Source organism: Tyto alba, unplaced genomic scaffold, assembly GCF_018691265.1.
Source record: "Tyto alba isolate M040663 unplaced genomic scaffold, T.alba_DEE_v4.0 Super-Scaffold_1, whole genome shotgun sequence".
Classification (NCBI taxonomy): Eukaryota; Metazoa; Chordata; class Aves; order Strigiformes; family Tytonidae; genus Tyto; species Tyto alba.
In genome coordinates, this window is record NW_024881261.1 from 24,856,209 (window position 1) to 24,867,450 (window position 11,242).

General features: G+C 38.2%; 1 protein-coding gene across 9 annotated transcripts in view; it reads left to right on the top strand.

The window, feature by feature from the left end:
• KAT6B (lysine acetyltransferase 6B) overlaps positions 1-5,657 on the top strand; it is a 120,213-nt gene extending 114,556 nt beyond the window's left edge. For all 9 annotated transcript variants that reach the window (XM_032982036.2, XM_032982035.2, XM_032982033.2 and 6 more), the window contains exon 17: positions 1,805-5,657. In XM_032982036.2, the coding sequence (XP_032837927.1) occupies positions 1,805-4,290 (2,486 nt within the window). In that variant the 3' untranslated portion in view covers positions 4,291-5,657. The remainder of the gene's footprint in view (positions 1-1,804) is intronic.
• Positions 5,658-11,242: the final 5,585 nt, after the last annotated feature.

The window sequence follows — 11,242 nt, forward strand, 5'->3', positions numbered from 1 at the left end:
AATCTTACTGCCTTAATAATGCTTTCTTCTTAGAGGTGCTACTGGAGCCATTAATCTCATGTAGTTTCTTAGAATTCAGTGGTGTCTTCAGATTTTTTTGTTTCGTTTCTATTGTGTTTACTTCTTTTGTTGTTCCTGACCCATTAATGTTATAATCTGGTTTTTGTGTTCAGAAAACAAATGTTTTTCAGTCTGAAGCAGTGCTGTCCTTGTCATGTTGCCAAAAACAACTTCTGTGTCCCTGTAACAGGGTATTTCATACTCAACAGAGAAGGGGTATCAGAGGAATATTGTCTAATATCGGTTTTGTATCCTTGGTAAAGGTTACAAGCAAAAAGTAAGATTTGATTTACACAAATATCTTTCTGTTCAGTATAGTTAATTCAGTGAAATGTGTATTGTTTCTGGGGCACAGTATGTCCTCAGCACTAAGGTCCCTATATTTTTCCACACAAAAAAGACGGATGGTTTTAACCGTGTTCTTTCAAATCTGCTTATCTAGTTTGATTGCAAGGATGTTTCCTGATAGAAAATGTAATGGGTGGAAAGTGAAACTACTAATGAGCTTTTCTGAACGTATACTCATTCCTTGAACTCCTGGCTCTCAAGTTACACTTAAAAGTTTTAATTCCAGAATGAATAACTGGATTCTCAGGTTTATATAATTTTTCTAAGAAGCCAGTGTGTACTATTTTAGTATTTTCATAATTGCATGGGAAGTTTAATCTCTGTGATCCTCAGTTGAGGGATCATGCACTGATTTCTATTTTAAACAGCTTTTGTGAGACTAGAGCAACCATGCTTACAAATGTTGGTGCTGTTACAAACCAGTGCACAGGTACACTAGAACATTACTGCTTTTTCCTGCTTATCAACAGAAATGAGTTAAACTAACAGTAGCAAATTCAGGGTGTTCCATCTATGTCCCAGTGGTCAGGTTTGCACTGCTTTAACTAGATTGATACTGTGTATTTGTCCATGGACCATGTCATCACATTAATTGACTGTAGGTGTGTTATAACACTACAGTGAGAGGCAGAATTTGGCAAAGGAGTATTGCTGAAGCCATTACCCTCCCAAGTGCAGCATGTTATGTTACATTCTGAGAATTCTCCCTTTTTCTAGTGTATATGTAAGTGGTATCTGGGGAGAGAGGAGAGGAGTGTTTGGGTAGGGTTTTTATAGTCCATGGATTAATTCAGTGTTCTAATGCACTCTGTGTTTAATTTCAGTTATCTTTTGCCTTTTGTCTTGTGTTGTGAGCTGTGTCATGATATGCTGACCATGAGAAGATACTAGAATGAACCACCTTTTTTTTCAGTGTTGGTACTAAAGCATTATTATATGCTTACTATGGCTTGTCCTCCAGAGTGGTCAAACAGGGAACTCCAGACTCTTCATGCTAATAATGTCAAAAACATGAATACGCATTACATCAATGTCTATATAAAGTGATGGTGTATCTCTATTCTAAAAACAAATGTTGATAATCAAATTGGACAATATTTTTGCTTTAGTTTACATGTCTTGTGATTTAAATCTCTGGGATTCTTCTAGTGTATAAGTGGTGGTTCTGATAGTAACTGTTAAAAGGCCACCAAACAAGAACAACTTTACCTATCTGTGTAAGTGTGTTTGAGCTGTAGATATGCCATTCTACTGTGATTTGAGATCTGTTTATAACTCTTGTTCCAGAGTTTTTTAATACATTTTGACTTTATGATTTACTTTTGGGTTTATGTTTGAAAATTTTGATTAGTTTGTGCAAGCTAAGACCTTTCTTTTGTCTCTGTTGCTTCCTAAGATAATACAGAGGATGTAGCTGAGTTGGAAGAAAGCACTAAAGACAATCTTGAACCTTTAAAGAGTAAGCAGGGTTGGCCCAAAGGAGTTAAGCGCGGTCCATCTAAATGGAGGCAAAGCAAAGAAAGAAAACCTGGCTTTAAGCTTAATTTATACACTCCACCTGAGACTCCTATGGAGCCTGACTATCAGGTGATGGTGGAGGAACAAAAGGAAGTAGCTGAAGACAAGCCCTGCTCAGTTCCTGCTGTTACTGAGGAAGTGAATAAAGAGCCTGTTGAATTATTACCACCACCAGATGATGAGGTAAAAGAGGTAGAACCTGAACCTCTGCGTCCACCCAGTGAAGCATTTGAAAAACAAGAGAATGATGCAATGAAAGCTGGAGAAGAAGGAAGGAATGTAGAAGAAAATGGACTCAATTCGAAAGATCAAGAAAAAGACAAATCAGAAGAGGTGTTTCTGCAAAAAGAGGAGTCCGTGCATTTGGATGATCAGGAAGAAGAGGAGGAGGAGGACGAAGAACCTTCTCACAATGAGGATCATGATGCAGATGATGAAGATGATAGCCACATGGGTTCAACAGAAGCAGAGAAAGAGGAATTGCCTGGTGAAGCTTTCAAAGAAATGCTGGAGACACAGCAGTCTTTTTTAGACGTAAATGTTCAAACTGGTAATTCAAATCAGGAAGACTTAATGGATTGTGGTGTTGACCTTGCAGCTGATGAGTGTGAAAGTGACCAGAAGGAACTTGCTACAGACTCAGACCCGGTGCCTGAATCTGATGATGATCATACAGATAACAACCAGGACCAAAAAGCTGGTGAAGAATTACATTCCGATTTCAAGGGAGAGAGTACTGAGACCATGGAGATTGATTCAGAGACTGTTCAAGCAGTACAGTCTCTAACCCAAGAAGCAGGTGAACATGAAGACACATTTCAGGACTGTGCAGAGACTCAAGAGGCCTGTAGAAGTTTGCAAAACTACACCCATAATGACCAAAGTCCCCAGATGGCCACACTGGATGATTGTCAACAATCTGATCATAGTAGCCCAGTTTCATCTGTGCACTCTCATCCCAGCCAGTCAGTTCGTTCTGTTAATAGTCCAAATGTTGCTCCTTTAGAGAACAGCTATGCTCAGATCAGCCCAGATCAAAGTGCCATTTCTGTGCCGTCTCTACAGAACATGGAGACCAGCCCAATGATGGATGTTCCCTCAGTTTCTGATCATTCACAACAAGTTGTGGATAGTGGGTTTAGTGACTTAGGAAGCATTGAGAGCACAACAGAAAACTACGAAAATCCAAGCAGTTACGATTCTACAATGGGTAGTAGCATCTGTGGAAACAACTCTTCTCAAAACAGTTGCTCATACAGTAGCCTTACATCTAGTAACCTGACACAGAGTAGCTGCGCAGTGACACAGCAGATGTCTAACATTAATGGAAGCTGCAGTATGATGCAACAAACAAACATCAATTCTCCTCCCACGTGTAATGTAAAATCTCCCCAAGGTTGTGTTGTTGAAAGACCTCCAAGCAGCAACCAACAGTTATCCCAGTGCAGCATGGCCGCTAATTTTACACCACCTATGCAGTTAACTGAAATCCCAGAGACTGGCAATGCCAACATTGGATTATATGAAAGAATGGGGCAGAGTGAATTTGGAGCAGGGCATTACTCACAGCCATCTGCCACCTTCAGCCTTGCCAAACTGCAACAGTTAACTAACACGCTTATGGATCATTCTTTGCCTTACAGCCATTCAGCTGCTGTAACTTCCTATGCAAACAGTGCCTCTTTGTCCACCCCCTTAAGTAATACAGGGCTTGTTCAGCTTTCTCAGTCTCCACATGCTGTTCCTGGAGGACCCCAAGCACAGGCTACCATGACCCCTCCCCCCAACCTTACTCCTCCTCCCATGAATTTACCACCTCCCCTTTTGCAGCGTAATATGACTTCATCGAATATTGGAATATCCCACACCCAAAGACTGCAGACTCAGATGGCCAGCAAAGGTCACGTTTCTGTAAGAACCAAATCCACGCCTCTGCCACCTGCTGCTGCAGCCCATCAGCCACAAATTTATGGGCGTGCTTCACAGACTGTGGCCATGCAAGGTCCTGCACGGACCTTGACAATGCAGCGTGGTATGAACATGAGTGTAAATTTGATGCCAGCCCCAGCTTATAATGTCAATTCAGTGAACATGAATATGAATACCCTTAATGCTATGAATGGTTATAGTATGTCCCAGCCAATGATGAATAGTGGATATCACAGTAATCATGGGTATATGAATCAAACACCCCAGTACCCTATGCAGATGCAGATGGGGATGATGGGAACTCAGCCATATGCACAGCAACCAATGCAGACAGCACCCCACAGTAACATGATGTACACTCCTCCGGGGCATCATGGCTACATGAATACAGGCATGTCTAAACAGTCTCTTAATGGATCCTACATGAGAAGGTAGGCCCTTTGGAGAGACAGACTACCAAACTGGCATATTGGATTGATCTGCACAAATATCTTTTGGAGAGTACGATTTCAAAACCAGCAATTGGTGTGAAAGCAAAAACATTTGTTGGCACCATTTAAAAGCTGTATGCAGCAGAAAGCCTTATACAACTTTTTCTTTTTCCTTTATTTCTTGTTTTGTTTTCTGTTTCATTTTGTTGGTTTTTGTTTTGGTTTTTTTTTTAACTTTGTGGGATTTAACTTCTTTTTTCTTTGGGGGGAATTAGGTGGTTTTCCATTTTTTGTTTATTTCATTGAGCTTGAAGTTCTCTGGAAAGGAAGAACTCTTTCTATGAACTGCAATTACACAGCAGCTGATGGTTCAGAGCCATTTTATGTGCCTGCTCCCATTAAAAATGTGGATAAATAGACTCCAAAACTATCAGACAGTACTGGATCGTGAGCTTTTTCTCTCTCCTTTCCCCACATGTAAATGCCTTTAGCAGTTCTTTTATTGTATTATTTTGTTTCTGAAGGTGACACTTCTGCATGCCGCTAATGTCTTTGTTAGTGACAGTGCATTTTGTAGTACTGTACAAGTGTTGTGCTTAACAGTAAGCCATTTCTTAATTTTTTTGCCTTGATTAGGTTACCCTAGTTTGAGGGGTAAAAAAAACAGAACTATATTTTTGTTAATTATAAAACTTGTAAAAAATAATAAAAAAAAGCTGCAAAAGCTATTCACATTTTGGTTAGTTCAAAGGGTTTTATTGCTGTATCTTTAGTGTAAAGTTGAGACTCTTTTCCATTTTTGTGACCAGTTTCTTTGGGGCTGGGGTAGGAAAAAAGGCAGCTTTCTGTTTTATAAATACTGTTATGTTTTTTTGTTGATTGAAACATCTCAGTGTTTATTTGTCAAGTTTTGAAACATTTTCATATATGTCCAAATACTTGGCAGGATTTAAAAAAAAAAAAAAAAGTAGTGAATTTGGTGTAAAGTTGCTATTTTATGGAAATGCCTCTAACTTTACATTTTCATTCCATCTGTAGATTTTTCTATCTTTATAAAATATTGGAGTTATTTTTTAAGGGAAAAAATAGAGCAGTAGCGTGTGAATAGCTCAAACTAAGCTTTCAGATCGCATGTAAAAAGGCAAAAGTTATTTGTGTCTGTTTATATTGCTTCCTTTTTTGTAGCCTTTGTACCTGTACAGAGTGACTGTAAGGGCCGAACAGAAGAGGCTTGATACATGTAAAAATAGGACACAGTGACACTCTTGTATTTATCTGTTACCTTTTTAGTCAGTCACTAAAAAAACAGAAAAAAAAAAAAAAAAGAAAAAAAAAAGAAAAAAAAAGAAAGGAAAAGAAAAAAAAAAAAACAAAAAACAAAAAAACAAAGTAAAAGCCACAAAAAAAACACCAAGAAACAAAAATAAAAACTGCAAAAAACAACACACACCCCCCCTGCCCCAAGCTGTACATTTTAACATAAAATAAATTATGATGAGCCATTTTTAGCCTCTTGTGTCTTGTCATAGTTTGATGTTGCATGGGACTTAGCTCCTGAAACAGTGTTCGTTACAGTGCTCTCTCATGCTTGATCTAAAGCCCATTAAAGTTGATGGGGTTTGGATTAGGTTGTTAGAGCCTAAGTGTAGGTTACTTATCATAATTGCATACACCTTGTGAAAATAAAGAGTATCTAAGATTATTTTTTTTAATAATCTTAAAATATTGAATAAATATGTATTTAATACATTACAAGGTTGTCAATATTTAATGTATGAAAATTCTTTCGTATAGAAAGTGTTAATATATATGTAAAAGGGTATATGATAGTAACAGACACGGTGTTTTAACTGTATATTAATGATAGAATTGTAATCTCTTTCTTTTGTCATTGTTGCTGGGTTACAAGACAATGCAAATCTTGTGTTGAACCTCTGAGTTCTGTGTATATGCATGTATATGTGTGCATACAAACACATACACACATATATGAACACTTCTAATCTACCAATAGAAGGTTTGTAAAAATCAAGAAGACTGTCTATATGTGGAGCTCATGAGTGGACCAAGTTAACACTGGGTGTGTGTCAGTCTACACCAGAAAAAATCCTTCTAAGAATTTTTCAAAATGCTTCTACTGTTAATGTTGCCACTGAATCCCCCCTCTAGCCCACTGACACTGCAGGAAGGTTGCTAGCTAAGGTGAGAGGATTGGCCGTCCTGACTGAAAACTCTGTCCCCATTCTAGTATATAAAGCAGCTTTATAGGTGATATATGCTCAGAAGTCAGAGAAACATGTATTTCTTTAAATAAAATCCTTAAAGTATGTGGTGTTGCCAAATGAAGAAATTGATACTACATATTAATGTGCACAACCCGTTCAATTTTAATATGATGGGGCAGCAGTCTAAAATAGTGGATCTGAATGGGAGCTAAAATTGCTGATCAAATGGTAATTTAGAGTAACGTGTTTTAGGAGTTCAGAATGCTTGATAAGGAGAGCACAATACAACAAAGATCTTTCTTCATGCACTTACACTGTCAGATTTGCTTTTTGAAGGCAGACTAGTCATAGTACATAAACTATATTTGTGTTCATCTTCACAAAATTGCTATCACGGGGTTTTTGTGCTTAGGAAAAGAAGTGTTGAACTCAGCACAGTTAACGTGCAGCTTTCAAGTGTTTATAATAAGGACCTTGTATTTTTGTTGAATAATTGCATCTCAGAGTAGTACTATGTTTTGTGATTTTCCATTTGTGTGTTTTTACAGTGAGTGAAAAAGGTACCTGGGTCTTCACCCACTGCTGTTTAGTTTCAGGTTTCCAGGCCTGTAACATACTGGCAAGTCAGACTTTCTTACCATTGCAGTATGTGCTGACCTGAAACAGAGCATCCTTACTCCAGCGTATTGCTGAAATTCTGTATTTGCAATATATAGATTAAAACTTGGGTGTAAAATTATGTACTGTATGTGCACAACAGACAGCTTTCCCAATATTTTTTTCTTTTATTCCAGAACTGAATTCTTTTCAGGGGAACAAGTGGTTCTCTTACATCTTCTCCCATAGTGTTGAATACATTACTGCACTAAAATTTCTGTTTTACAAGGCTGTCTTTTCCTGGACAGATCTACCTCTTCTATGTATGTGTGCCCATTGCAGCATCATTTTTGACTGTGCGCTCTAGCACTATCCCAGTTGAAAGTTAGCTCTTTCTTTTAGAGTCTCAAAAGAATTCTTCACAGAGTTGCAATGGATGATGCTTGTGAAATGCAGGAGGTTTCCCCTTGCCATGTGATCTTAGTCTTCTGTTTGACAGACAGAGTACTCCATACCACTACTGATTTACAAGAAGGAAATAAATTTGCCTTGTTTTGCATGTACGTTGCTTGCAGACCTGTCTTGTGGGTGAAGTCACTGCTGCTAACACCTTTTTGTTAGCTAGTTAGCAACTTGCAAGAGTTGCCTACTTTGAGGAAGCTACATGTTCCAGAACTTTCACTTTTTCTGATTTAGTGTAATGGATTCTTGGAGAGTTGGTAGGGAAAAAAGCTGGGAAGTAAATAAGAAATAAGTTTATTTCAGTGTTGTTTAATTGGCATAGCTGTATCAGCAGAGTGCTTCAGGCAAGACCTGGTTCTAGGGAAGAAACCTGTCTTCGGAGTAGAACCTACTTCATCTGGAAGCTGCCAAATGACTGTACTCATAAAAGCTGCACTCTAGAAAATACAGGATTGGTGTGTCTTGTTGCACTCTGGCCTATATGGTCTCCTAGCAGTGGACAAAATATAACTAAATTTTTACTAACGTTGTAAGAATCTGTGTGATACAAGTAGAAACAGGACTTCTAAATGTATAAAATCTTTAATGTTAGATCACTGTCTATGTCTTTTATAAGCTGTTTAATTTGTCCATCAGGCAGGCTAGCTGATGGAAACAAACCCTGTTTATATACAATATGGTAAATAGAAAGAATGGACTTGGCAGTTATCTGTAGTGCTGAGGGTGATCCTAATAGAGCCTGTTCTGTAGAGACTGACACCTTCAGCAGTAAGCAAACTGACTAATGTAGTAAAGGCCTATGACACTGATTTTCTTCCTCTTCCCTTTACTTTTAATACTTATCTATATTAAAGCTATGTATTTCCAGCATTGCTTATGACCTATGTAGTCATATAGGTCAACTCTTCATAGTGAAGCTCTGGGGTACTCATTGATCAAAAGTTGTTGTTTTGAGCTTTGTGGACTAGGGAGGGAGTTTGTAAGAAAATAGAAGTTAGCATTATAGTTTTGTTTTCTTCATAACTTCGGTTGAGTAATTTAAACTCTTGGTAGATTTTTTCCCTATCTACTAAATAAGAATAAATAAGCTTAATTAAGCAGTGTTTAAAGCTTTTAAGTAGCATGTGTAGAAACACTCGAATGTGGGGTTCTATTGATTAACTTCTTAATAAATCAGTTTTGTGCTCTTTTTCATTTCCATGCAAGAATAGCAGCTCCTAGTTCCTGAGCAGCTTGGAATCCTGTCCTTTGGATTGTTGATACGTTCTTCTGTCACTGTGTCAGTGTTGCCATGTGCCAATTCCCTAATCTCCTATGCAGGACAAAATGAGTGGGAACTACTTAAGAGTTCTAGTATTTTCCTTCTATCAGTAGTCAGGAGGCTGCTGTTTGAAAGCTCAGTCAGTCTCCACCAAAAGCAGCTGGGCCTCAGGAAATTAATTTTTTTCCTGTCTATTTGCACAAGTCTCAGACTCCAAGAGAAATACCCATCTCCAGGACCCAGAAAACCTTGTTAGAATACAGTTCTGCATGTAAATCAGCTGCAAATCCTCTTCCAGTTTACAGCAGTCATCAAACTATCATGCAGGATACAAGAAAGAAAATAACCTGTACCTTGTCTGAGGGAAACTCTGGTAGACATTTGTGGTATTTTAGAGTATCATTTGGTACAGAAGTCCTGTCGGTAAGGCTAATGCTAAAAAATGCACCTCTGCCATAGAGATGAGAAAGTTCCTCTTTCTCCATCAGGGTAAGTGAAAGGGCGAGACCATGTGTCTGAAAGGCAGGTTTGTCAGACACAAGGCTGGGCAAACTGTTGCCTGTCTGGATTGTGAATTGGATTGCAGTAGACAGTAAGGTGCTCTGAAAAGGTGCATTTGAAGGTCTCTGCAAGGTAGATGGAAAGTTCTGAGGGACCCTGTCCAAGAATTTTTCTTCTTTAAACCCACATTGTGACTGCTCGTTTATTCTTGAAGTGTCAAATGACTTCCCTTGAGTTTCCTTTTATTTGTGTTTTCTGGTTTGATTTTTTTTTCCTAATCCAGGTGTAGGGATACTTAACTTGCTCTAAGTCCCAGAGTTTGTGTATCTCTACCATGAATATCACTCACATTGTGATGTCTAATTTCTTTTTAACAGTAGTCTCGTTGTTTACTGTGTTCTGCTGTGTTGAGGATTTGAAGAGAAGGTATTTATTACACAGATAAATAAAAATGATAGGTCAAAAGCATTGCATGATGGGTGCCTGCAGCCTTGGCTACAGTTACTGTTTAGAGATGAATGATTTACTGGGTTTTGGGCCCCAAAAGGAAATGAAGGAATAGGAAAGCCTTCACACTAGACATGCTAAGCCTGTAAAGAGCTGTTTAAATAGTTTAAAGTTGTGCTCAGCTCTGGTTTGTAGCGTATACTTGCAGTTCTCAGTGGGACGTTTCTGCACTGTGTTCTGGTTTTTTTAAAGTATCCAAGACCTCTACAGTCCATACTGCCCCAAAGTTACAAAGTGTTTGTCAGCTGATAAAGACTAAGAAAACTCCTGTGCTCTCAGTGACTAGGTGGTTCCTTTCAGGCATTGAGACAGTAAATAGCTCTTACCTGATACACTGAATTAGGCAAAATTCTGTTGGGAAAGGTGGTGACTTGACCTTTTTGTAGATGCAAAAAAGGTAAACATGGCTTAATTGTGATCACCCTCTACAGTATATTTTAAGAATATCAAATGCTGCTGAGTTGATAAAACTCTGATTATGTCAACACACTATTTGATACAAATAGAGTAAATTTAAGAAATTAAGGCAGAAAAGTAGATCTGGTGTCCCCATTTGTGTATTTGGACTACTTCTGTCAACAGATACAATTAGTAGCAACTATTGGAGCACAGTAATGTATTAGGATGACTAAAGGAGAAAACATTTGTTAGTGGTAAATATAAACAGTGGTCTCTGGAAGCACAGCAACAGCTTTTTCCTGGTTAGTCAGGTCACTGTGAGATATTTTTTAAAGGCTTCACCTGTGTCTTTTGCCTTTTTAATCAAAGCTAAAATTTCATTAAATTGGTTATAATCCATGATTATTTAGGGGGGTTATTAGGGCTGCATAAGTTCAGTGTTGAACTTTCTCTTAGCCATATAAAGAACATCCTGTTTTTCTTGTTTGTTGTAGCCATTAATTTTTCAAAGTGCAGGAAAATAAGTCACAACGCATAATTTTCTCAGTCTTTTTGTGGACTAGAAAATTGACTTGCATACTATATGTATAAGACCTTTTAAAATTCGTGCAGTTGAAGCATTTAGGAAAAACTAAGTTAAAACTGAAACTGCTAAAATGTCATGTATATTTATCTCCTTCAGTTGTTGCCCATTATAGCTGCTTATGCATCTGACCTTTTCGAGGGTCTTGCTTTGTTTCCAGTTTGCATGGTCTGCTGCAAAGTCCATTGTGAAGGCTGGGTAGTTGATCCTCATCTGGAGGCTGTCTAAAGGCTGTGCTGCCCTAGATTATTACTGTGAAAGAAGAAACAGAGATTCCGGGAAACAGCACAAAAAAAGCAAACTCCTGTGAAATCCTTCAGGACTCTGGCACTAAACAATTCATCTATGCTGCTGCTATCTTGATGTTTTTCCTGTAGAATTTCTTCAGTAATGCCTAGCTGTACTCTTTTAAAGGCCATGT